The 27,862-nt window shown below is 50.1% G+C and overlaps 1 protein-coding gene across 2 annotated transcripts in view; it reads left to right on the top strand.

The window, feature by feature from the left end:
- Cda (cytidine deaminase) overlaps positions 1-24,676 on the top strand; it is a 26,406-nt gene extending 1,730 nt beyond the window's left edge. Inside the window, exons 2-4 of one of the 2 annotated variants that reach the window (XM_015485592.2) lie at positions 10,359-10,470; positions 14,960-15,017; positions 22,519-24,676. In XM_015485592.2, coding sequence (XP_015341078.1) covers positions 10,359-10,470; positions 14,960-15,017; positions 22,519-22,629 — 281 coding nt within the window. In that variant the 3' untranslated portion in view covers positions 22,630-24,676. Of the gene's footprint in view, positions 1-10,358; positions 10,471-14,959; positions 15,018-17,803; positions 18,723-22,518 lie in introns of those variants that run through there. The other variant, XM_015485591.2, reaches the window with a different exon arrangement.
- Positions 24,677-27,862: the final 3,186 nt, after the last annotated feature.

The raw sequence follows: 27,862 nt of genomic DNA, 5'->3' as shown, positions 1-27,862 counted from the left end.
AAAAAAAAAAAAAAAAAAAAAAAAAAAAAAAAAAAAAGCCTCCACATCCCTCCAGATGGTACAGAAAGCCTCTATGCATGCCAGCACCTACAGTAACCCCTTGCAGGGCACTTCCTGTGTGGCATTGTCACTGTCCATTTACATGGTCACCCTGTCCCCAACGTTGTGCTGCCACAAGACAGGAGCTGTGACTTGGATCTTTGTGCCATTGGTCTCCTACAGTGACACAGCACCGGCCTGGTCCAGGGCTGGCCCTCATTGTTGACTGACTGGATGGATGAATGGAGGTGTTGGCCTTGAGGCTGAGTTAGATTGAGGAGGCAGAGGCCTCCAGAGGTCAGTGGTGGGGGCTGGGGTCCATCAGGTCAGGCCACAGCATTTCCTAGGCTGGGGACCACTCTGGCTGTCTTCCATACTTGTTTTCCAGCATTGGGACTGTGTCCTGCTTGGACAAACAGGTGACCAGACAGGCAATGGAGCCAGCCCTCCAAAGCCAGATTCTATGTCAGAATACTCTGGTACTGCTCTTTCTTTCTTTCTTTCTCCCCTCCCCCCACTTCACTTTTTTCTCCTTCTTTCCACCTACAAAAAAAAAGGTCACTCTCAAGTGGCCCCTGGGAGGTCGGCAGAGTGAAGCCTGGGCCTTGGTCATTCCCACACTGAGCATCAACAGGTACTTGCTGAGCCAACTCCATGCCAGGTCACGTGCCAGTGCTGGGCAGACCTCAGTGAGCAGAAATGACATAGCCCTGCCGTCCCGGAGGTCCCCTTGCCTCACACAGGCAGGCGCTTTCGTCAAGGTCGTGGGGAGTATAGGATGGATCTGGGCTGGCGCGGGCCCTAGTGAAGCACAGGAGAGGCTCAGGAGTGTGGGGTCAAGGTTCTGGGGTCAGAGTGTGAATCCTGGTGCTGTTGTGTGACCCTGGGGGATAGACTTCACCCTCTGAGTCTCAGCTGGCACAGTGACAGAGCAGCTGTCTTATCGTCCACCTTCAGGATTGCTGAGCAAGCACAGCGCTGCGCCCAGCTGGCGTGCCCCATGTGATGAGGAAGGAAATAGGGAGCCAATGATTGTCACTAAGGAGAGGAGTGACATCAGAGTGGTGTTGAGGACAATTTGGCTGCTGGGTTCTGGAGGAGGGCTGGAGCACAGCAAGCAGAGTCAGGGGCTGGTGGCTGTTTTGGTCACTGACCTGCCCAGTGAGTGTGTGCGTGTTACCTGGCTCATAACTGGTTCCCAGTTAAGGCTTGTGGAACACATGAAGGAATGGCTCCTACAGGGACGGTGGCAGGCCGGGTGAAGAGGAAGGGACGATCTGAGAGACTCTGCGTGGGACAAATGGACGGGACTGGGACGGGCTGCGGGCTGTGTTAGAAATGATAGGGCAGGAATGTGGTACTGGATCGGCCGGGGGGGGGCAGGGACGGATGAGGCATCACTCACCGTGGGATGCTGAAGGCACAGCTGGGCTGTGCTGGGGACAAGGTGGCAGGGACCAACAGCGATATTAGTGCCTAGGATGGCCAGAGCACTCGCTAAGCGCTTGGTGGAGAAGATCTCCTGGAACCTCACAGCCACCACGTTGGGGGCGAGTAAGGGCCACCGCATCCGTCAAGGTGCTCGCCCCTAGAAATCACAGAGCATCGCAAGCACAATGGGCCAGGTGGCGCTGCTCCCTGGACAGGCTGACGCGGGAACTCAGGTCACCGTGCCCTTCCTTATCCTGTGGACACTAGTTTCTTCCTTTTATCCCAAGGGCGGGCATCCCCAGGTAGCAGGGAACACGACCGCAGGCTGAAGCTGGTTCTCATTCTTACAGCCTCAAACCCAGAGGGGAAAGAACTCCTTCCCTCCAACTCCTGGTGGAAAAATTCCAGAGAAGGACTCTGATTGGTCCATTTCAAATTATGGGCACCTCCCTGGGCCAATCGGTTGACCTGATGGGGTAGTGTGATTGGGCCAGCTGATGCACATATCCCTCCTCCTCGGGAAGAGGAAGCATCGGATACCACAGAATGGGGCTGGGGTGGGGACTGTGCCAAGCAAAACCGAAAGATGACCAGTTCTATAAATGGGACAACTGAGACTCAGTTTGATCTGATTCCAAATGCCATGCACTTTTGGTGGTCGCTTGGGACTGGGTGGATATGCAGAAGGGGCAGAGAGAATGTGCTGGAAGGAGAGGGCAGTTCACAGAATTCCTGTGGACACTAGCAGCAGGCGGGGCTTGGAGAAGAGGCTCTTGAGTAACCCTGGGAGACCCGACCTGGGCTCCTGAGGTGGGTTAGAGGGATTGGAGGGTAGAAAAGGCACAGCCGATTTTAGACGCTGTGCGTTCACAACTTACCGCAGTCACTGCCCAGTTCTGTGACTTTGCTCAAGAAGAAAAAGCCCAGCCACCCTGGAGTTCCTCAGCGGTGGCAGCTGGGGTCCCATCCTGTTCCAAATCAAGTCTGGCTGCAGAGACAGCCTCACTGTCGCGACCTTGTAATGATCATCTTTTCCCCTCTGTCACTGTCGCCCTGGCCAAGGCCTTGTGCCTGTCACAGATGGGCCACCCAGGATGGTAATGATACCTCCAATAACTGCCTCTTCATCATGCACTGCCGGCTGGGGATGGGACATTCCATGGCTGGGGACATCCCGCAGTTGTTTGCGGGGAGGAAGGGAGGAGGAACTCGCTGGTGAAGAAGGAGCTGCTGAAGGAAAGGGAAGTTAGGAAGGAAGAGGGTCAGGATGGAGGAGGATTGGGAAACGGAGGGGAATGGAGTCTGGGTTGGAGGCTCAGCCTGTGTTTGTGGGTGGAGATGATGGTCCTAGAGCACCAGGGCTGACCCTAGGGTGGTGCGCAGGTGTCCCTCCCCCCATGCACACCTGGCAATGACCTATCACACACCAGAAAGGGTCTCAGGCCAGTGTCCCAACACAGCATCTCTTGGTTGTGCTTGCTACCACCAAGGGATGGCGGTTTCGATTCTTCAACTCTTTACTGAGCTGGGATAGTGGTCTCTCTCCCGCTTTCCTATCCGTCTGCCATTTAGGGGGAAAACCACTTTACTGGACCAGCTGTGATATATCGTGGGAGGAGCAGACCTCTTTAAGACACTTAAGGATGTCCTGCTTCATTGTGAAATTCAGCGGACCTTGGTCAACCCTTCAATCTGTCTTCAGTCCTTCTTCCACAAACCAGCCCCCCTCTCCACTTCCTTCCCAGCGCTCCCTGTCTTCTGCCTCGGTGCCTACACAGGGTTGACTGGCTCCACTCCCTGCACCCTAGCCTTCTGCTCTTCTGGGTTTGGGTCAGGTGTTAGAGAACCTGCTTCTCAGCTCTCAGCTGAGTATCTCTCCTCTCAGCAACCCCCACACCCCTGTTGCCCTCTGTCCCCCCAGACATCACTTAGTTCTCTATACTGACACTCAAAAGTGGCTCGTCACAGAGATGAGCATTGCTAAAATCCCTTGACTCAGTAGTTTAGTTAGAATGCAGTTCATATGTGAAGTGGTCATTTGCATTGGGCAGAGGTTAAGATGGAGACAGCTAGGATTTCTTCAAGCTCACGGGCATGACATTCCTCTAGTCCAGGGATTCTCAAATGTGGCCCCAGACCCTCAGCTTGGCACCTCTTCATTAGAAATGTGAATTCTAGACTCCAGTCCAGACCTCGAATCAGAGACTCCAGGGGAAGGGGGGGACTTCAAAATCTGTTTTAAGAAGCCCTCCAGAAGATTCGGATGCCCACTTGCTGGGTGTGAGAATTGCTTCTCCAACGCCGGTAATATCTCTTAGAGAAGAGTGGGCACCAGCCCTCCGGCTCTGCTCTCTTCTCTGGGGGGCTGGGTTCAAATCTCACCATTAGAATCTCTTTCCTTGTTGATGCTGTGACATCATCCCACCCCAGGCCCCACTGGGTCACCAGAGCAGTGGGAAACACAGCTGGGCTGAAATGCTAGGGAGAGAGAGCTGTCCTTGGCCTCCGGCCACCAGCCTCAGCGTTTAGCATCTAGAAGAAGGGGCTGTAATAGCATCTGCCTTACCCAACTGCTGAAAGGGTTAACTGCCAGCGCGGGGTCAGGTCCCTCACAGTGTGTGGCAGGCAGGAAGCGGTGGCAATGAGGAATAACAGCAGTTTCACCCCAGGGGTTATTTGGTCCAGTCCTATAATCATCGCATTGTCCTGGCTGCTCTCCTGTGTGCTATAGAGTGAGCAAGACTGCCAGGAAAGAGCTGGCTCGCCTGGAGACGGTGGCCTGCTTTCTTTTTTGTTTCCTTTCTACTTTTTTTGTTGGTGCATTAGAGTTGTACATAGTGATGTGATTTACTGCTACATATTCATCCACGCACACCATAGAACAATGTCATCTAGCCAGTATCACTCCCCAGCACTTCCCAATAGCTTGCTTTATGAACTCAGGATTATAGTGTGTGGCCTTCCGCCACACCCCTAGCTTTTTCTTTTCTTTTCTTTTGTCCTGAACAAGACTGGCAAGTTACACTGGAACTTGCTAGAGGCCCTAAGTACAGTTCTTACTTTGCATGGCAGAGATGGAGCACTGACAGGAAATTGCACCCCTTCAATGATAGGCAGCTGTCTTAGTCAACTCAGGCTGCTGTAAAAAAACACCATAGACCGGGTGGCTTAGACAACAGATATCGATTTCCAATGGTTCTGGAGATCAAGACACCAATAGAAACCCTCCTACGTAAGGTCTCCTTCCAATCTTTGCCACCTTCTTACTGTCCTCACAGGACAGAGGGAGAAAGCTCCAATTCTCTTCTTATCAGGACACCTTATTATAAAATGGGATTCTCTTCTTATAATCCTATGGGGGCTCCATCCTTGTGGCCTCATCGAAACCTAAGAACCTCCCGAGCAAGGCCTCACTTCCTCATACCATCACACTGAAGGTCAAGGCTTTGGCAGAGAATTTGAGGGGGACACAAACATTCAGCCTGTGATGGTGACCAAGAGCCCCATGTGTCTCTGCCCTCAGGAGGTTCACATTTTAATAGGGGAATCAGATAATAGGGACATTTACTTCTAGAAAGTGTTAAGTGCTGAGAAGAAAATTAAATTGGGATAAATGAATACAGAGGATTGGAGGAGGTGAGAGATGCAGCTTCAGCCAGCGAGACCAGAGGAGGCTTCTCTGCGGAGGTGAAATCAGAGCAGACTTGACTAGGGTGGGCTATGTGCATGTAGGGTATCAAAAGACAAAATCACAACAATTTAGTTTAAAGATCTTAATGGATTTTACTTCCAATTCCAGAATTAGGCAGCACTTCATTTCATAAAATAGAATAAGTATTCTGACATGCAAAGCAAAGGTGGTTTGATTTATAGGCAGAGAAAGGATGAAGACAAAACAAAAAGACAAAAATTGGATTGATCACTTCAAAGTTACTTTTCTTCTAAAATGGTTTGTTGGTCGGCTTTGTGTCACGGGAGGAAATTAACTTACAAAGAGAAAAGGTTTGTTTTGGTTCACAGTTCTGAAGATTCTGCTCCAAGATCAAATGGTCCCATGCTTTGGGCCTCTGGCAAGGGCAACCTACCATGGCGGGAGCATGTAGCCATATAAACCACCCCCCTCAGGAGCCGGGAAGCAGCAAGAAAGAGAAAGAGACCAGGTTTCCACAGTCCCCTTAGAGTACATGCCAATGACCTCAGGACCTCCCACGAGACTTCCTGCTGGAGGTCCACAGCACTTCCCAGTAGGCCACCCTGGGGACCAAGCCTTCAACACATGGGCCTTAGGGGATGCTCAACATCTGGTGTACAGCAGGCAGGGACAGGGAGACGCCAGGTTAACCTCAGGTTACCGTTTGTGTGTGTGCAAGGAGCAAGAACTTCATTATCGTGTCTGTGGAAACTGACCCGTTAGGGAAATCTATTGTTTCTCCTGACATCTGGAAAGGTCTGATAACAAGTTAATTTCAATTTGATGACATGGAACTTCAGCACAGATATGCCATTGGAGGCTCAATACCTATCATTATCATTTTGCAAAGGAGGACAATTGATCCTTAAGGAATTTCAGCCCCTGTCCCAAATTCTCAGAGCCAGTAGAACAAAGGGTCCCAGGACCCAATAGAACCTCAGGGTTGTTCCTGCAAAGCACCCGAGTCACGGGGGCGGAGGGGGGGGGGCAGGAGGGAGCTCCCAGCAGGACGACTGCTCTCCTCTTAACTGTGGAGATGTTTTGCGCATGATAAGGAAGACTGCTCTAAATGTCACCTTTCTGAACTTCCACCAGACACATGCCCTTGTCCTAAGAGACTGGGTCTTCTCCAAATGTGGCAATTTGCTTTCACAACTCATCAGGGAATCCCCAGATCTATGTGAATCATGTCTATTGGGAAAAGGGTCAGGCCTGAGTCAGGGACAGGTCAGGGCTGGCCAGGGTTGCTGGCCTGAGAGGAAGGTCAGCAGGGACGAACCTGGGAGAGGCAGAAGCCAAGAGCAGGTGTTGCTATCAGGGGTCCCAGGATTCTTGGTGTCCCAAGAAAAGAACTGAGCCAGGCATTGGCAGGCAGAGAAGAGGTTTGTTGAAAACAGAAGTTCATTCTGGGAAACCAGAAGTTCATTTCGGGAAAACAGAAGTGAAACAAGCTAGGAGGTAGCTCAAGGCCCTGACTACACCACGGAGCTTGCTTTTATTGCATTGTGCTAGTTCCTTTAGGGGGGCATTTGGAGTTGATTGACACCTTGATTGACAGCTGAACCTAACATAATTTCCTTTCTACTCTGCATGGGTAAGTTTCATTTTCCATCGGAAAATGCACAGAGGGGGAGCAAACCGCAATGCCAATGGTACATTGGCTAGCAACAGGTGAACTTTCAGTCCCTGGGGCTGTTACCCTGGCCCCAGATTGGGGACTTTCTCTAAAGGGGCTTGAATTCCCCCTGTGGTCATCTAGTCCTCCCTTTAACCACAAGGTGACCCAGGATTCCCTCCCAGGAGGCGCTTCAGACAGAGTGTGAGGAGGGTGCCTTTCCCATCCTGCCGCCAAGCCCCGTCTCCTAACTCATACACCAGGGTCAGCAGAGGTGGGAGCTGTGGTCAGGTATGGGCAGGCAGGAGTGGTGGGGATCAGGACCATGCTGGGGAGCAAGAGGGACTGGTTCATTTCTTCACTCAACTTCTGTCAGCCCAGCAGAGGTTGAGTGATAAGGGGTCAGTTATCTCAGCCATATAACTCACTTTAGGGGCTAGGGATTGAACCCCAGGACACTTTACTACTGATCCAATCCTCACCCCTTTTCATTTTTTCTTTTGAGACAGGATCTCACTAAATTGCTGAGGCTGCCCTCAAACTTGAGATCCTCTTACCTCAGCCTCTGGAGTTGGATTACAGCTGTGTGCCAGCACCCGGCTCATAACTCACATTTTAATATGAATGACTGAGTGCTTAGCCAGCGTGGGCCACGATACCTGCTAACCGCTGCTTTCAGGATCCACAGAGTAGGCCTACTCTACGGATTGATTTATCTGTAGATGCAAAGGATAGAAATGCTCATGAATTACTGTAGACAGAAAGAGAATGTATGTGTGACCAGCAACCTAGGCCCAAGGCCTGACTTCTGAAGCCCCAGCTAACCAGGAATGACCACATGCCACCCCCCCCCCAAAAAAAAAAAAAACAAGCAGAAAAGGAAACTTTAACTGATGTGGCCAAAAGACAAAGTGAAACCCAGCCCCTGAGCCCCGGTGCTGACAGGACCTCAAGTTAAATGGAGGAGGAATTGGGGTGGGGGTAGGAGTAGGGTGGGCTTCACAATTAAGCCATCTTGGTCAAACTGCGCTCTGGTGGATCATTCTCTCAGTCCTGGTTCTGTGAAGGGGCTCTGGAGAAGTCCTTATCACTCCAGGGTCCCATTTCCACTTGCCCCCCAGATCATTTGTCTACCACTCTTGTGATCCTAGAAGGGGGCCATGACTGGGGACTCCCAGGCCCCATTTCAGGGGCCTGAAACAGGATGCTGCGAATCTCGCCTCAGTCTTCCAGGAGGACAAGATGGGCTAGATGAATTGAGGGCAAGTGACCCTCATGTTACTGTTTCTTAGATACACACTCCTTAAACGGTTTAACATACCTATGTGCAGACCAAAGTTTAAGTTAATAGGAGACAGATACAAAATGAAGGCAGAGATGCCGGGCAGGCCTAAATGAAGAGTCTCTGCCCTTAGCAAAGGCGGCCTCTCTCAGTCCCTGAGTGCACCTAACTGAACGGTGGGAGGAGCTGGAATATAGCTGGGCCTCACGGGCAACTGCCTCGGGCCAGACTCTCCTCTCCCTACCTGGCCTCACCTCTTCCCTCTCAGTCCTCTGTGCGTTTCATGTCTGGTATTGATCTCGCCCATGATGGATGGAGACATGGCGGCCCACACTGGGTGTCAGAGAGGAACCAAAGTCCCACCCAGAGAACTCTGATTGGCCAGTTTGGGTCAGGGCTCAGCCTTAGGCCATGTGAGAAAAGATGTCAGCTTCCACACGAACTCTCTGCTGGGAATGAGATAAGGTGCCAAAGAGGAAGCAGAGCTCGCTGACCACCTCCACATCCAGCTCAGAGCCGGATCTCTCCACAGCCCTCTTCCTCCAGCCCAGCCTGGCTCTGCCTGTCACTAGTCCCCTGGCCTGGAATAGCAGTTCATAGACCAAATAATCATCTGTCCCCATTCCCTCAATATACATTGTGGAGCAGGACAGGGCAGCAGCCGTAAGATGTCACATTAGCAAAGGGAAGAACAGGAAACCCACAGGGGGCCCCAGTCAGGACATTAGTGAAAACCAGCCCTTCTGCCCTGGATCACGCTCCCCTTCCCTTTCTGCCCTGGGGGTGACCCTTGTTCACTGTCTTCTGGGACCCCTGGCTCAGCCCTCTGGGAGCTTCTTCCTTGGTCATTATGATCCTTGGCCATTCTTCTAATGTGTGTGTTAGAGAGAATGGCCGGCCCCCTTTGGGGGCCCCCAGTTCTGTGTGCACACGTGTGGTGTTTTGGGGGTTCAGGAGTTTCTTTAGGGGTTGAACAATCATAGGCTCTTGTGGACCTGACTTGCCTATTTGCTCTACCAACTACCTACACTGAATGGTTATGTCAGAAAAAACAGAATTCTATGACATTTGAGTCACTGTATTTTGAGACCTTTTTGTTACAGCAGCATAGCCTTCTTTGGCTACTCAATTCTATCAAAAACTCAGATGCCTCCTGCTCTCTTTGCTTCCAGTCCTCCCATGCAGGAGCACCACACCCAAAAGGCCCTTCTAGACACGGTTATCGACCCTGCCAACTCTGTTTCCAAGAACTGGCCTCCTGCTGCCGCATGTCAGGGCTGGCTGTTGAGGCACCTGAACAATAGTCTGAGTGGGAAGGTAACAAATGACACTCTTAATTAGATCCTGGCCACAGGGCTCCTTCTCATTGCCAGGTAGAGGAATATTAATGGTAGGTAATACAGTATGCCCTTCAGGTTATGGCAGTCTGCCACAGACTTAACAAGGGCCATCAGCCTGCCATCTTGCCATTGCTGGTCACCTGCTGCCCGGGTTCAGCCAGGCTTCTATGTGAGTCCTGTTGCAAAACCACCATCAAATCAAAGAAATCCACTAACAGAAAACTCCCAAGCTTCGCAGGAGGTGCCCAGGATGGCACAAGGTGGCGGGCAATCCTGGGGCCTCCCGTGGGAAGTGAGTTGTGAAGGTGGCCCAACACCCTCAGAGAGAGAGAGTCTTTCCCAGTGCCCCTCTCAGGGGTCCTCCTGGGGATAATGAGCCAGGGATGCTCCTGGGAGACAATGTTGGCAGTGCCAGGTCAGCTGACTGGGAAATGCCCATTTTCAGGGAGTTGAGACCATGAAGAAGTGGCCCCGGGAGCCAGGCTGTCTCCCGACCTTTGGGACGTGGTGTACGCTCCTCATCACTCTGTGTAGCTTGCTTTCTTCCTGAGGCAGAGACATTAATTACTCCCCAGTATCCATTTCCTATTCTTCCTCTAAGTGATCGGAGAGACCCCCGTTCCCATATGACTGACTGACTCCCTTGTAGCACAGTGTGGCCATGTGATGACTGAATTTTGGCCAATAGGTTGTGGCCCAAAGTGACAATAGGAAACTTGTGGGTTATATTTTCTTTAATGAAATTCCTTACCTCTATTTCCTTTCTTTTCCTTTTCCATAAGCTGGAAGGTGGGAGCGGATGGAGTGGGACAGCTTTGACTATGAGGTGTATGTCATAGGAATGGAGAAGCAACACGAGAGAAGGGACTTGGGATCTTGGTCTTGGACTTGGACCTACTCTGAATTGTTATTAGGAAGTGGCTGTGCTGGACAGATCACCAGGCTCTCCTCTCTCCTCAGGGTGCAACGTAGAAAATGCCGTCTACCCACTGGGCAACTGTGCTGAGCGGACTGCCATCCAAAAGGCCATCTCTGAGGGACACAAGGAATTCAAGGCCATTGTTATCTCCAGGTGAGTGGGGGAGGCAAGTGACAGTGACCCTCCTTCAGCCCTTCAGCCAAGGCCCCACGTGGGACTCCTGAGCACCTCGGTGCCAGGCACAGATTCAGGACCTGCTGAGTCTGAGGGTGAGGAGATGAATAAGAAGTGGACTCTGCCCCCTGTGAGCCCCAAGAGCCACCCTAATGCCAGGGCAGGTTCCCTTCCAATGGCACAGGGCACAACTGAAAGGCAGCCCAGAGACCAAACCTGGAGGGACCCAGGCTTAGGTTCCATTTTACAGAAAAACCAAACCTGAGGCCCAGAGAAGTCAAGCTACTTTCCCAGGAGTTAGTGGCAGAGCTGGGACAAAACCCAAGTCCCAGAGTGTCACTCCAGGGCCATCCCACTGTGCCAGGCTGTTCCAGGAGGTCAGCGGCTGCTAACCCGGCCCTAAGCCCACGCCCATCTCCGGGCGCCAGAAGCAGGTCTGGGAGATGCATGGTTCAGACGAACCCGGCCCCAGCCCAGGTTCTGACTGAGGAAGAACCCCAGCCAGCTCTCTCTGTGCCCCAGACACAAATGTCCTTGTTCTGGGGACCTACCCTCAAGGCAGGCACGCCAAGTTTTTGCTGGCTCTGGACCCAAATACGGTGGCCGCAGGGCTCCCTCTGAATGACCTCTTTACTCATTTGACATTGATTGAATGACCCGGGGTGGCTGCTTTTGGTCCACTTGTGCATATTACAGGAGATTGCCACTAGCGAGTTAATGACATGAGAAAGGTTAGCCCACCCAGAAAGAGGCTCCATGGCTGACCAAGCCTTGGTCTTTGGGGGATTTGGCTGCCTGGGTCACACCCCATGGGCAAGGTGATCCTCCCGGGGGACAGAGCATCTTCCTGGCCCTCATGCAGCTGCCCAGAGCAAGGCCGGTGAACGTGGTTTTTCTCAGACCCTGAGCTCCCACGGGCTGGCCCAGGGGTGGGCCATCTCACTCCAGGTTTGTTCTCTGGGTGACTGGCCACAGGTACACCGAGGGAGAAAGGACCCTGCTCCCGGAAGCCTCCCCCATGACGGAGCCCTGTCCTGGCTTTCCTTCAGCTTTGGGAGAATAAATGAGGCTGTGCCGGGAACATTTTGTGCAGATGAGCAAATATCAGAATGTGAGTTGCACTTAATGAAAAAAAGAGAGAGAGAGAGAGAGAGAGAGAAATAACTCAAAGCTGATTTCTTTGAGAAATAACTCAAAGAAATAACTTTCAAAGCTGATTCATAAAAATAATGATATCCTGGAGAAAGAGAAACTAAAGTCAACAAAAAGATAACGGGGCAGAAGCCTTGCCGTTAGAACTTTCCAGATAAAAGCCTTTTTCTCTTGGTTATAATCTGCTTTTAAACATGACTGGGTATTGCTAGCAACGATTAGCAAATGTCCTTATTTACACATAACCTGCATTTCTCCCGCGCCCAACTGTCCTACTCTGGTGATTCTCCCTGTGCCTGTGTCCCCAAACCAGGAATGTGGTCATTGTTGGATCAATTGAGAGCATGGATTTAGGGGATGGATGGGAAATGCCAGTTCTCTCTCTCTCTCTCTCTCTCTCTCTCTCTCTCTCTCTCTCTCGAGCACTGGACAAGGCTGAACAGACCGAGCCCCTCTGAGATCTCTAAGGACAGACACTGCACCCAGGAGAGGCTCACGGGTCCACCCACAGAGCCCGGGTGGGCTTTGCTTGCAGAGGAATGAGCTTGGCCCGAGTCCCAGCTGCAGTCACCACGGTCAATGGGTTTCCAGGCTGTCTAATCTGACCAGCGTGACTTCAGCTGTGACCAAGTTCAGCACAAACCACAGAGAACTCAAGGCAGGAAGGGGAGGGGGAGGGGCGAGGGAGAAGAGGGAGGCAGGAGGAAGTGTCCAGATGGAGCCGCCCTCCAGGGACTCTGGGCAGGGATGTGGAGCCAAGGGTAAGCCTCGGGCTCCAGGGTCATCGAGGCCTCCTGCTCCCCCAGGGACCCCGGGCATGGTGCCATGGTCTCTGAGCTGACCTGATCCGTGAAATGGGAAGAGTAACATCTATCCATAGGCTGTCCCAGCGTCTCCTGAGATGGTTTCTGTCTGGAGCAGAATATGTCCCGATCTTAAACTACGGTTTTGAAGTCATCATTATTACTTCAGCAGGCTGCAAGGTCCCCAAAGGTAGAGTGAACAGATTCTGGGTTCCAGTCCCGGCTCTGTGGCCGTGGGCAAGGGGCCTCAGCTGTCATGATCTCTAACATGTAGGTTCATAAGGGTACCTGCTCAGCCCTCACCCTTGCCTGGTGTTGGGGAATAAATGCTCTAGACCCTTGGCACAGTGCCCGGACCAGAGGCACAGCGTAAGCAAGGGCCATTGTTATTCTTAGAACTATGTTGCGGTCACACCTTCTTGTGACTTTCAATAGTTGAACTGGCCAATCTAACTTTCCCATAGAATACATGATTGCCCCCCTTGAATGCCCTAACAGGTCACCAAGTTCAAGGAACTGTTCATCGGGTAGTTGACAGAGCATGCCACAAGACAGGAAGTGGCAAGCTCAGCAGGGACCAGATCATATAAGGTCTTACAGGTCATGGGAGGGAGGCTGAATTTCACCTGGAGTTCCTCTCCCAGGGCCCTGCCCACTGTTTGCCTTTGTTACCTCATTGACATTCAGATTCATTCCCCCCCAACCATTGTCTTTGTTGATCCTTTTCCTTGACTGCCCGGCTTAGAGCAGGTTCTTGGTTTATGTGGGTAGAACAAAGCAAGATATAACCCAGTCCAGCCTTAAAGGCTTATGGGAGAGGCCCATGGTGCAACAGCTGTCTCCTGATCATTACTAGGGTCAACTTGGCTCAGGGGCCTCCTGGGCCAGGTCTGCACATTTTCATGTTCCCATGGACTTCTGAAACAATGCTCAGAGAGGACCCCACCTTTCCATGGAGCAGGTTGTTATCAGGAAGATTAAATAAAATAGCACCCTCTGTCCCCTAAGCCCCTTTATTCTGTTCATAGCACCCATCCCACCTCCCTTGGTACCCGGTCGGCTGGTGGGTGGTCTGGCTCTCCTGCCTAGACTGTAAATTCCTGAGCACAGTGAGTCTGTCTCAATCACTGCTTTGTCCCAGCACCAATGACAGTGCCTGGCACATAGCAGGTGCTCACTAAATGTTGGTCTGAAACGAGGCAGTACACACAGGGGGCTTTGCAGGACGCTCTGCACGTTCTTGGCACACGTTAAACAAATATTGTTAACACAGAATAAAAGGAGTCATAAAATAATACATAGCACACATGAAATGTGATAAAGTACTGAGCCCGCGACAGTGACGATAGATGCAAGGAACTAGCACAGGCGATGACAATATGGGCACAAACTAAAGTTTAGGAGACTCTCATACACACCTCGCCACACCTCATTTTGTTTTCTCATGGTCCTACACGAGGTAGATGACTTCATTCTCCATGTTTTATAGACCAAGAAATGAGGATGGGTAAAATGACTCCAGGTTCGCGCATAGGTTGCAAAAGGAGGAGCTGCAAACCTAAGAAGTTGAAGTCCCTTGTTCTTGCAGGTGTATCTTAAAGCCAGGGTGCAGCGGGCGAGATGATGATGGCTGCTGGCTTAAGGTCTGGTGCTCCAGCAGGCTTCGAGTTTCCCAGTTAAACCTTTAGGTGACCTTTGTCCTGCTCAGAACTGGAGGGCTGGCTGTAGGTGCTTGAATTCTCACAGGCAGCCCCTGGCTCTAAGCCCCTCCTCTCCAGGCCTCTTAGATTCCAGCCTATTTTACTCTTTGAGTCTCATGCATCTTGTTCTTCGTGCATCAGGGCCTTTGCACATACTCTTTATTTCCTTTGCACAACATAGAAAAAAACCCAGCTTCAGAACAGCATCTCTGTTACTTCATCTCGCTGACCCTGTTTCCTCACCTGTAAATGGACCATTCTGACACACAGTTTACTCTGAAAATTAAATGAAATGATGTATGTCAAATGCCTGGGGTAGTAGTTGCTCACTAAATGGCGATGTATGACCTCTACTGTTCCTCCAAGGACAGGGTCAAATGCTGCCTCCTCTGTGAAATATCCACTTTCACTCTGGTGGCAGGGCTTGTCTCCCTCTTACTCTGTGTCCTAACTACATTTTGTTTAAAGTAATATCCAGCTTTCTGTCACCTGCTGGGCTGAGCCATCTCCTGAAGGCCAGAGTCAAATTCTCCTCAACCCCTGGAACCCCAGTGGGTGGGCGGCACTTTGTGTTCACTAAACACTTACTGAATGCTCTGAAGACGACCGCATTCCTGCCGCTGGCCTTGCCCCTTGGAAGTGTGGGAGGCCACCAAGTCGCCTCCCCAGCCTCTGGGACATCACATATCTGAATCAGGAGCTGCCCAGGGGTCCGGCCTACCTGGAATGGGGCAGGAACTCAGCGCCTCAATCTTAGCCATTGTCCTATGCCGCGGGACACACTAATTTGCCTTCCAATCTCTATTTCCCCAGTAACCTGCAAGATGATTTCATCTCGCCGTGCGGGGCCTGCCGGCAGGTCATGAGAGAGGTAAGAGCCCCCTCCCGGCCCGTCCCCGGCAGAAGGCCCTGGCTCTGGCCTCCAGGCCGCAGGAGCCCCGCCAAGTGGCCCAGGGCGGTTGGCCGACTCCGAGGGCTTCCCCAACCCACAGGAGTCACTGCAACGGCCCCTTCTTCCCGCAAATACTTCCCGAGTGGGTGTCAGGGGTGCCAGGCCCTGAGCCAGTGCTGGGGACAAGGCAAGTCAGGCCCTGCCTCCTGAGAGCTCACGGCCCGGGGCCCAGGTGGACAGTAAACAAGGAGGCAACTAAGAAAGGTTCTGAGAGGGAGAGGGCAGGGACACTCCAGAGCAGGGGCTGCGGATGCCCACCTGTGGACCACAGCTGGCCTCCACTGGTCTTTATCAATAAAGTCTTATTGGAACCCTCTGTGCCCATCATTGATGTATCATCTTGGGCCACCGTCCCTTGGAGAGCCGAGCCGAGCCGTTACACAGAGGCCACGTGATACTTACTGGCCTTGGACAGAGGGGGTGTCCACCCTGCTCCAGATGGCCAGGAGGGCCTCTGTAGGGGAAGGCATTTGAGCAGAAATCCAAATCACGAGAAATGAGGGGAAGGTTCAGGGAGTTTTCCAGAGACCAACAAGGTCACCCCTTGGTGAGTTTGATACAGAGCAAGAAGCACAGGACCTGGGCAGCAGAGTGAGGGGACGATGGGATGCGGGGTCAGAGGCCTGGGCAGGGGCCAGATGGGGCCCGGTCGCACCAGACGGAGGGCAATTTTATTCCAGAAGCAGCAGGAACTGAATTGTACACTTAACAATGGTTCAAAAGCCAGATTTCATGTTGTGTCCACGTTGCCACATTTTTTTTAAACGCTGAAAAAAGAAGAGAATGAAGGGACGTTTCCAAAAAGGAGCGTCTGGGTTGTGACGTGTGTGTTACAAAAGCCACCGTCGTCGTCGTCAGGCAGTGATTCCGCCAACTCTAAAACCACAGGGGTGGCTTAGACCGCGGGCTCTTCATCTGGGCCAGGTGGGAGTTTTTGAGGTTTATATGAACACTGGGGAGTGGCAGTGAGCCTTGTGGATTCTCAAAGAGAATGTGTCCTTTGGAATCCCAAAAGGTGAAAGCCACCAGCTCAGAGCCCCACACTCGGCCCTTGAGCTCTGGCGCAATGTCACCAACCGCTCTGAACACTGCAGCTTGTTTGGCCCTCACCGGAGCCCAGGAGAGAAGCGGATGCCATCAGCCCCATTTCCAGAGAAGCTCTTTGAAAAGGGTCAGAGAAACCGAGCGCCCGCCCACGATGAGCCGGCATCGGTGGCCCTTGTCCGTGGCCAGCTCCAGGGGTCCCCAGGGCCTCGAGTTCCCGCTCTCTGGCTTGCTGCTCTGGACGCTGGGCAGAACCACGAAGGACCAGACCGAGCAGGGAGTCTGCCCTGGGGACGCTGCTCGTTCCCGGGGGTTCCTCTTCCCGAGGCGTTGGGGCGAGGGGACCGGGTCTGTGGCGTCTGTGCCTCGGGCTTTGGGGCGTCTGGAGGCTGCACAGTCTCTACCCTCTTCTCCTCCAGGACTGCGAGCCCAAGCCCCGCAGAGTTTGCACAATGCATTCCCCAAATCCAGATGAAAAATGCCGCCCTGGAGGCACCGAGGTCACTCTCTGGCATTTGTCTCACTCTAGAGGGACAGACACACTGCCCAGCTCGGTGGCAGTGTCTAAGGTCACGTAGGGAAGCCACCATGGGACGCCAGTCTCTGGCTCCCAAAGCCTCCCCTGGGCCCAGTTGCTCAGGACTGTTTTCTCCAGATTTGCTGCTGGCCCTGGAGGCAGGGAATGCCACAGGAAGGAGGGAGAGGAGAGGCCTGGGGCTGGGGACCAGGGCACCCAGGTCCGCCTGCATTCAGCTTTTGTCCATGCCCTCAGGCAAAGCCTGCCAGGCAGAAAATTTTTCTCTCTTAAAACATTAATTCTGAAAAAGCCAGAAGATTGATGGTGTCTGGTGATAACTTGGTGGTTCAGACAGAAGTGGAGGCTGCGAACCTGAGCAGTCGCTGGCAGCCAGCATGACCTAGCAGAAGGGGTGCGTTTAACTGAGCACATACTATGTGTCTTTCCCGGAATTGTCTCTAAATCTCGCCACACCTGGCCAGGGAGAGCCTGGGTCTGCTGATGCACACCATCTCCATGACACCACCATCAACTTAATGCTCACCGACCGACCTGCCTACCACATTCTCCCATCTCTAAAACTGTCTCATGGATCAAGACCCTGAGCCCTAAAGACTAATCCTCTGCCTGAGGTTGTACAGCAAGCAAATGTTGTTCCTCACAGTGCACAAGAAAGAGGGGGAGGCAGCTCACTGTTCCCTGTAAGCCTCGGTTTCCTCATCTATAAAATGGGCCTAACAGCACCTACCTCTAAGAGTAGATACTAAGGCAAGCGCACTACTGAGGGCATCATGAAGCAGGCATGTGACCTGTCCCGACGGGTAAAGGACAGACAGTGAGGGAAGCCGGCCTTAGCTGTCGTTCATCATAGCAGAAGGAAGTCGGCCTCTGCGGTTAGATGTCATTTTTACAAAGCCCTGGGTGAGCCCTCAAAGGACACATTGCCCACCAACAATGCGCCCCAGGCCGTTGGAACTCTCAAGGTCTATGTGTCGAGCACAATTTCCGCCATCACCATTTTACAGATGGGGACACTAAGGCACCCAGAGGGATGTGGGGCAGGGAGTGAGAGCCAGACGGAAACTCAGGTCCCCCTAAGCCCTCAGCACCTGCCCCCCTCAGCCTGGCCTTGTCTCTTTTCCAGTTTGGCACCGACTGGGCCGTGTACATGACCAAGCCCGATGGCACGTATGTGGTCAAGTCTGTCCAGGAGCTGCTGCCCGCTTCCTTTGGGCCCGACGACCTGCAGAAGATCCAGTGAAGGCCGAAGAACACCCCCTGTCCAGGAGGGCCTGGTTCCCACAGCTGCTTAAGGTGACAGCCACCCAGAAAACTTCCTGAAGATGTCTTTGCTGGCCTAAGGACACCTGCCAAACGGGGTCCCGCCATACCGGGGCCAGGGAGGAGCGCTTTTCCAAGTCCACCAAGCACCATGAGGGGATAGGGCTTCTCTCGCCAGGCAGGAGCCCTCCTGCGCCCTGTCCACCCTGGGGTTCAGAGCGCCCTGTCCCTGGCTTTCCCTCCCATGGCCCTCTTCAAAGCTCCACCTCTGGACGCTGCCCCAACCTGAGGTCCTGGCCTGTTCCAGCGGCTCTGCTTGTCACCCACAGCCCGATTTGCACAGATGTGTTTGCTTTCTATCATTGCTGCAGCTCTTCGCAGGCGCAGGGCCATCTGTCCCTTTTAGAAGGACCTGGACAGTCTACTTGGGAGAAAGCAGATACTTTAAAATTGTGCCACTCTTCCATCTGCCGCCATTTGTACCTCGACTGCCCCCAAAAGCCCACGTCTAAAAGGCTTGGTCCCCAGCCTGTGGCACTGCTGAGGGAGGGTGAAACCTTTAAGGTGGGAGACCTTCGGGTCAGGGGCGGCATGACCTTGTAGGGCACTGTGGGACCCCAGTCTCTTTCTCTCTTTTGCTTTCCTGTCATGAGGCTTTTGCTCCTGGCACCCCCTCCTGCCATGATGTGCTGCTTTTCCATAGGCCCAAAGTCAGGGGACAAACCAGTCATGTACTGAAGCATCCAAAACTGGGAGCCAAAATAAACCTTTTGTCTTTATGAGATGATCATCTCGGGTGTTTGTTATAGTCACGGAAAGCCAACGAGGACACCATCTCTAGAGTCTGGTTTCGGCTCAGCATAGACCTGAGCCCTGGATGCTGTCCACCTGCTGCCTGCAGCTGAGATTCCAAAGGGCGTGAAGGGAGCCTGGACAAGCTCCCAAAGCTTCCTCTCGGGGCCTCCTGGGAGTCGTAGACTTTCGTGTGTGTTATTTTTCATAGAAAATGCTCAACAACTGTGGGAGGTGGCTATCTCCCCTTCTCACAGATGAGGGTGCTGGGATTCAGAGAATCGAGCTCTTATTCTAGGACCATGGCAAAGCTCGGCACAGAATCCAGGGCCCTTGACCTCCCCTATGTTCTAGAAGCTCTGTGGACTTCGCCATGCACCGAGGTGTGTACCACAATGGACCCATTACACCCTCATTTATCAAACCAAAGGGCAAGATTATCACCTTCACTTTATCAATAAACAAGGCAAAATTCAGAGGACTTGAGCCACACGCCCAGAGTCACAGAGCTAGTCAGTGGCAGAGCTGGAATCTGAACCAAGTCTGCCGGATTCCGAGCATTTCCCCCCACAGCTGGTGTGTTTATTTATGAGGGTTTTATACATCGAATATGCTAAATAATGCAAAGAGGAAAATGTCTAAAACACAGTCTCTGCCCTTGAGCAACAGTCTGACAGGAAAAGAGAAGTGTAAACAGAACCCACAAATACACACTGCGGTCCGGGCAGTACCGAGTGTGGGTGGCACTGTGGGGGCCATGATGTGTCCTGGAGGTAAGGAGCACCATGGAGGGACCGTCCACTTCAGTGGTGCCTTGGGTATCCCTCTCTCTCTCTCTCTCTCTCTCTCTCTCTCTCTCTCACACACACACACACACACACACACACACACACACACACGAAGGTCAGGACTGAATAGGGAAGGAATCAAGGCTGGTCCTCTGGAGGGGGGTGGTGACAGCTCCAGGTGTCCTTCCAGGAAGAACTGACCTTGGGGCCAGCTCAGTGGGTGGGATAAAAATAGAACTCAGGTTCCTTTGGTCAAGAAAGGGAAGTAATAATTGGATGTTATAATTTGGATTTGGGACGTCACCCAGTGACCCATGTGTTGAAGGATGGGTCCCAAGGTGCTGCTGGGAGTGGTTGAGCCTGTGAGATGTGGGACCTAGAGGGAGTGAGGCCACTGGGGTCATGGCCTTGGAGGGACTATAGGTACCCCAGCCCCTCCCTGCTTCCTGTCTGTCTCTTTGCTTCCTGGTGGCCATGAAGTCAACAGACCCCCCTCTGCCATGAACTCCTGCCAAGGCAACAGGGCCAAGTGACCCTGTCTGAAACCTCTGAATCTTGTGAGTCAAAATAAACCGTTCCTCCTTTTCAAAAAGTTGACTACCTCAGGTGTTTTGTCACAGCAACAGAAAGCTGACTGCTACCCTGAAGGACAGGAAGTGGACGAGTAAGTCTGCCTTCACCGGAAGTCTTTTCCAGCCAGGTGCTGCTGCCTGGGGAGACCATGGCAGACCACACACACCCGGACTCACCTGCTGCCACCGTGTTAGACAGTAGTTGTCCCAACATTTGTTGCTGCAGGATGCAAAACTCTACTCTGCTTTTCATTAAAATGGCTTCCAGACCTTTGGCACAGTCTTCCAAATGTTTCCAACAAAATAGGTAGAGAAATTTTAAAAAGAAGAAGCTAGAAAAAATATGCCAAGATTTACATTAATTAAAGTTCTGCTTATTAAGAATATAAACGATTGATTTTTTTTCTTGTATATATTTTGGGTTTTTTATATTTCCAAAACATTAATAAATTAACAAAAATAAAATAAAGAAAAATGATATAGTAAAATGTTTAAAGGTTTACACTTTGGAGTTGAACAGGCTGTAAACCATGTGGCTTAGTGCAAGGTATTTCATGATTCTGAAACTCAGTTTCCTCATCTGTTAAATGGGAATGACAGCATCCACCCCATAGGACTGTTGTAGGGACAGAATGAAACAATGTGATATTAAAAGTCCACTGTTTGCCTAGGGCAGTGGCCCATGCCTGTAATCCCAACAGCTCAGGAAGCTGAGGCAGGAGGATCAAGAGTTCAAAGCCAGCCTCAGCAACAGCCAGGTGCTAAGCAACTCAGTGAGACCCTGACTCTAAATAAAATATAAAATAGGGCTGGGGATGTGGCTCAGTGGTTGAGGGACCCTGACTTCAATCCCCAGTACCTGCCCCCAAAGTCCACTGTTCAACCTTTAGTAAGGTCTCCATAAATGTCACCTCTTCAACTTTATTAAGGGTGACAAATTTTGGTCCTATGAGGATGGATTTAATTTTTGTAAAGAGTCAACAGTCTTTTACAACCGATTTGTTGATTCCTTTAATATTTATTAGTGTGGGCTAAGACTGGGACCATCCTGGGGACACATCAGTGAATAAGACAAAATCCCTGCCCTCAGGGACCTCTCAGGCTCAGTGGGAAAGTAAGATTTTTTTTTTTTTACCATCCAGGTAAGGACTGGGGTTAGGAGAGGGGTGAAAAAAATAAGGTCCGGCTACAGGATGGGGCCCAGTGTTCTGGTACTCTTCGCCACAGAAAGAGTCCAGAAATTATTTGAATGGTGTCCACTTGGAAGAACAGCGCTTATTTGACTCTACAGGGGCTGGGATGTTTATTTAAAATAGAAACATTTCATTCTGCAGCTGAGGATCTGGGTAGGCAGAGCAGTACACGCTCCGTGTTCAGCACGGTCTGGGTGTCTTCGGAGCCTAAAGCACATCCAGATTTCCATGGAAATAAATAGAAGCATGTAGGGTCCCACGGCTCTCGCCAGCTGCTGCAGACTGCTTATGTAAACTGTGCGAATCTTTGGGGTTTCCTTTTACACAGCTATAACGACAGACACTGGGGATACTTCAGTGACTGTGTTTGAAATGAAACCAGAAAATGTTCAAGAATAAATAGGGGGGCTGGGAGGGGCTGGGGTTGTGGCTCAGCAGTAGGGCGCTCGCCTAGCACATGTGAGACCCTGGGTTTGTTCCTCAGCACCACATAAAAATAAATAAATAAAAGAAAGGTATTGTGTCCAACTACAATTACAAATATATTTACAAAAAATAGGGCGGCTGGGGATGCAGCTCAGTGGAAGAGCACTTCCTAGCATGTGCAGGGCCCTGGGTTCAAGCCCCAGAACCTCAGGACGGAAGGAAAGAAGGGAGGCAGGAGGGAGGGAGGGAGGGCTGGGGGTGTCACTCAGTGGTAAAACACCTGATTAGAATTTGCAAGACCCTAGGTTCCTAGTCAAGTCCCACACTTGTATTTGATTTTATGGGCAAAGAAACCAAACCAAAGGAATCCTCAGTTTGTTACATGTTTTTTAAATAAATAAATATATTTATTTATTAAAAATGTTATTGAATATAATAATACACACACATACTTTGGTGAAGGAGGAATTAAGGTGGGAATTAAAAACTCTATGACTGAACAGAAAAATGGACAGCATAATGGTTGCATTAGTTATCTATTTCTGTGTAATGAATTAACCCCAAATTTAGTAGCTTAGGACCAGGATCATGTATGCTCTCAGCTTCTGCTGGCCAGGATTGGGGGCTAGCCAGGTCCTGTGGCTCAAGGTCCCTTACAAGGCAGCAATTAAGGTGGCAGGCCAGGCTGTGTCTCCTCTGAAGACTCGACTGGGGGTGAATCCACTTTAAGGGCAGCTCACATGTTGTCAGCTGGTTCGGTTCCTTATGAGCTGTTGCTGAGATGACTTGGTCCTTTCTTCTCCCTAGAACAAGCCAGTAGGAGAGCAAGAGAGGAAGCAAGACAGAAACCAGAGCCTTTCTGTAACCTCCCACCCGACAAAGCAACATCCTGTCAATCTTCACATATTCTATCCTTAGAAGCAAGCCACTGAGACCCAGCCACATCCTAGAAGGGACTGCACAAGGGCACAAATACGAGGACGTGGCATTCTTCAGATGTGGAAACTGAAAATGCACATGACCAAGAGAAAGAAAGAAAAAACGAAAAGTACAGAAAGTACAGACAGGAGGAGCTGGGGATGTGGCTCAGTTGGTGGAGCGCTTGCCTCGCATGACCAGGCCCTGGCTTCAATCCCCAGCACCACAAAAAAAAAAAAAAAGAAAAGAAAGAAAAAAAGAAAGGTAGGTAGCAGAGGGTCAGAAGCAGCAGGTGTGGTGAGCCCCGGGAAGGAATTTGAGCTCTATTCCAAAAGGCACCCTCAGCTTCAGGTGGAGGTGGAGGGTCAGTTTTGCGCTTTAAATAGCTCCATTTGCTAAATCAAGAAATAAAAGAGATGTAAAGGAAACTATCAGAAAAAAAAAATAGGTAAAAAGGAAATATTGTCCTTGGGCTGAGGACTAGGCTTAGGGAAGGTGGGGACAGCAGCTGACTTCTTTTTATCAGGAGCCTGTGTCCATGCACTGCCAATGGAGGCTTGGGGGTTGTTTTTGGTTGGTTGGTTGGTTTGCGCAGTTCTGGGGATGGATTCCAGGAGCCCAGGCGGGCAGTCTACCATTGAGCTGAGAATAAAAAGGAAAGAAATGTAATAGCAACAATGTGGCACAAATCCTAAAGGGTGGCTGCCCCCAATGGTTCTGCAGCGGAGGGGCGAGAGGGGGCAGCTCTGACATTATCTTCAGGCCTCTCTGCACACCTTCCTTTTCTCCTCCCCAGAAGGAGTGACTGATGTGACCAGAAGTTCGAAAGCATGTCACAACCTCTTCTTCTCACCTTGGCCTTAGACATGAGTGTGCCCACTGAGGACTTGTATTCCCCCATGGCTCTTAAACAAAGGCTGGGGACTTGGCAGGCCCTGGGCGGGGTGCTGGAGACGCTAAGGTGTAAACATCACCACCTCTGTCCTTACAGAGCTCGTATTTTAGAGGGGAAGACAGAGAATGAGCATCTAGTCCAGTCTGGAGAAGGTCAAAGAAGCCTTTTTGAAGGAGGTGACCCCAAATAATTCAGCACTGATGCATCATAAAGGGCAGGGCAGGGGGATCAGCAAGAAAGACCCTGAGACCAAAAAGTGAGGCACCTTCCTTACCACGCTAAGGAGCTGTCTTGGGCTCCATTCTGAAGGTTATGGGTGAGGGCAGAGAGCCTAGGAAGGACTTTCTGCATCAGGTGACACAGCTGTATTTGTCCTTTAGACAAGCAGTGTAGGGCAGCAGAAATATCGACTGCACACACCACTGATCAATCGCCTGAACTTCCCCACAAGGCAACGTCACGGTGGCTCCAGTGCCACCGTGCTCTCATCCATCTTGGCGCAGGCAATGTGGAAATCTCACTGACTACCAAGGTCTGATCAAAACCCCCAAAACCTCCAGCCCAGGAGTTTTGAGTAGTAGCAGGATTGTGAGATTGTGATCTGGTTGCAGCTTCGCTCTGTCAACAGTTTTAGCAAAATCCCCTTCCACCTGGGCTGGCAATTTAGAAAGAGCATTTCTGAAACGCTCTGTGGATAAAAGATGTTGCTGTTCTGGGAAAATGTGTCTTGTCTCCTGCCAGGAGAGGACAGAAAGCACTGAAACAGTTCCAAGAGATGCGGTCTAGAGAGGGAAGGTCAAACAGCTCTCCACAGTTCTCTCTCTCTCTCTCTCTCTCTCTCTCTCTCTCTCTCTCTTTGTGTGTGTCTTGCCTTTTCCATTTTTACATCAGCATCAGTTCCACACACCACCCTACCTCCCCATCCTTTGGAAGGTTAAGTGATGCTTCTTAGGAATATTATATAATTTACTAAAACTCAGGTAAAACGCAGGCTTGCCCACCTGGAGGGAAAGGTACAGACCAGAAAAGTACAGACCAGAAAGGATCCTGTGGCCTCCCCAGGACCCCCCACCCTCCTCTCATTCTTGCATCTGAGCAAATCAAAGCCTGCCTGGTATATGTGTGATGGGTAATAAATGCTCTGTGAATCAATGAGTCTCTCTTATAGAATTTTAAATCTGCAATATCAGCAGAAAACCACATCTCATGTCCTTGGGGTAACACGGCAGAGACGGGAGAGGTTATGGGGGAATCTGGGAAAGATTCCTGCCCCCTGCCATACCTGGTGCCACTAAGGAAAGATTTCCTTCCCAGGAGAACAGATGGGGATGAATGAATCAGGACCCATTGTCCCCAGGACAGGCCTGCCCTGGGCGCCTGCCCTGGACGGCTGTGTCTATACCCGAGAGGAATAAGAACCTCTGACTCTGAAATCCCTGCCAGAGGCCTCTTCGTGCAAAAACCCACCTGCTTACCTTTCATTGTGGATGTCTGCCAGAGAATCAAGCTTCAAGCCGCACTTGGCCCAGAGCTGTCAGAAGCAACTTAGATCTTTCTACAGGAGGAGATGTGAATGGGTCCAGCGTACAATGGAAGGTTAATTAACATCAGTCTGGAGATTTCATTTCCAGCAGGTGGTTACGCATCACAGGTTCTTTAAGTTTGTTCACAGCTTAGGGGAACAAATCCAAAGGCTTATAAAAAAATGCACCCCTTAACTCCCGACAACCCACACAATGTCCTTTAGCAAACATGGCTTACAATCTGAGCAGTCATCCTAGACCATGTAGCAAAAGCTGATGTTCCAGAAGATCAGAGAAAATCCTTGTAGTTAAAATACTAAATATCTCAGAGAACCTCTTGTTCCCTCTCTGTAAACCTTAGAAAGAAGAGCTACAATGGCAGACATAGAGGTAAATAGATTTAAACTTTGAGACCTTCGCCCCAGCTGCGTTTCCACGGGTGAGCCTGTAATCCCTGCAGTCTGGGTTCTCCAACCTCCTCCTCCTTACTGTTCTCCAATGGGATCGTTTCAAAAGAGCATTTAAAACCATAACTTTAAATTGTCTAAGATCAAGCATAAAATCAAAAACAAGGGGCTGGGGTTGTGGCTCAGCAATAGAGCACTCGCCTAGCACATGCGAGGCTCTGGGTTCGATCCTCAGCTTCACATAAAAATAAATAAATAAAATAAAGGTATTGCGCCCAATCACAACTAAAAAAAAATTTAAAAAATCAAAAGCAATATGTGATTTCCATGTGCCTCTATAAATAAAATGAAAATTTGTCTATTTATGTTTCTCCCAAATAAACATGACTGGAAATCAGGAGCGCCTGCGATTCCTGTCTTCAGGCAGATCCTGACAAGAGAGATCCCTGAGCATGTACTGTGCTAACATAGTGGTCCACCTGTCCCTGGCCAGGGGTCCATCCCATAGCAGCACACCTGGGGGCCAGGCTCTTCAGACAACTGAAGAATCTCTCCTTTGGCAACACCTGCTGTCTGCATGTCCCTTGACTTGGCATTTAAGGAGAAAAAAAAGGGATATAAAACTGTGCCTGTTCTCTGCCCTGGGCTTCTTTCCTGCAACACCTTCAGAAGAATCAAAGTAAGAACTGCCCAGATCTGAGCTGTCCCTTAATGTTGGCTGACTCCAGATAGTGGAAGGTATATCTACCATGTTGAGGAAATGGGCCGATTTGAATGTATGCAACTTCAAGGCAAAGTTCAACTCCAGGTTTATGACCAAACAAAGTGCATTATTCAAGTGTAGTTGTTTTAAACCACCAAGTGCAGTTTAGTAAACTGTGACTGTTAACAGGTTATTCCATTGTGGGCTCATTGTTTTTTGAAAACTTGAGACCATGAGTGAATTAGACCAAACTTTTAACAGTTTTCATTATATGAAAAAAGTTTTTTTTTAATTTATAGTATTTACTGAAATATTTTACACAAGGGCTAGGGCACACCTCAGAGGCAGGGGACATGCTTGGCATGCACTAGGTCCTGGGTTCAATCCTCAGCACCAAGATAAAAAGAAAAAAATATTACATAAGGAAAATTGCAGAAATCATGGTGTACAGTGAGTGAACTTTCATCACGTGAACATTCACAGATCTAGAAAGAAAACATCACCAGCATTCAAAAATCTCTTTCCATTCCTTTGAGAAACTACCCTCCAAGGTCACCCACTGTCCTGACCCCTAACACTATAGATCAGTTTCAACTTTACATAGTGGGATCACAGTCTCTACTCTTTTGGGTCCACCTATAACTCACCAGTATATTTACAAAATACATCCCTGTTGTTGAATATAATGATGGCTGCTTAGTACTCCATTAAGGAAATATATCACAATTTACCCAATCTACTATAGATGGGCATTTGGGCTATTTCCAGTTTTATACAATGTTGAACAATGTTGCTCTGAACATTCTTGGGGAACATATGTATGCATTTCTGTGAGTCCATAAAGGAGGAGTGAAATCACTGGGTTCCCATTTGTATATCTACATTTTCATATCTCATATATTTACATATGTATGTTCTAAGGTAGATCCTTTTACAGTGGCCTGACTTCTACTCAAGCTTCCCATCCTTACTCAAGTCTGAAAATAACCCTGAAATAAAAGGGGTAACCTGTGCCTTTATTATCAAGCAATGCTGGCAGTGAGTCTCTGATCAGGTAAATGTTTCCTGGCCCCGAAGTTCCCCCAATCACACACAGACACATGGCCACACCAACAAAAAGGTTTTATGTCTTTAGGGTCCTTCATTCATGATCAGCTTTCAGGTAAGGAACGCAGGTATCTAAGACTGCAGGGACGTTTGAAAAATGCACTGCCATAAAATATACCTCTTGGTTCAGGGGTGACTTGGTGCCTGGTTAAAAAATAACCCACCAAGGGCTGTGGCTGTGGCTCAGTGGTGGCACACTTGCCTGGCATGTGTGAGGTATAGGGTTCAGTTCTCAGCACCACACATAAATAAATAAAATAAAGGTCTATCAACAACTAAAAAAAAATTTTTTTAAATCCACCAAACAAATAAACCATCTAGACTTTGGATCCCAATTTGAATAACTAATAGAAAAAAATGAGGAAATCTGTAAATATTCAGTAGGTATTGAATGTTATTATGGAGTTAATGTATTTTTAAGAGATAATTGTTTTATTTTTATTTTTTTTTAAGTTCTCTCTTAGACACTGAGGGCTGGGATTGTGGCTCAGTGGTAGAGCGCTTACCTAGCATGTGTGAGGCACTGGGTTCGATTCTCAGCACCACATACAAACAAATAAATAAAATAAAGTTCATCAAAAACTAATAAAAAATAATT

This window comes from Marmota marmota, unplaced genomic scaffold, assembly GCF_001458135.2.
Source record: "Marmota marmota marmota unplaced genomic scaffold, marMar, whole genome shotgun sequence".
In the NCBI taxonomy this organism is placed as follows: Eukaryota; Metazoa; Chordata; class Mammalia; order Rodentia; family Sciuridae; genus Marmota; species Marmota marmota.
Note: the sequence above shows the minus strand (reverse complement) of the source record. Positions and strands in the feature narration are given on the sequence as shown.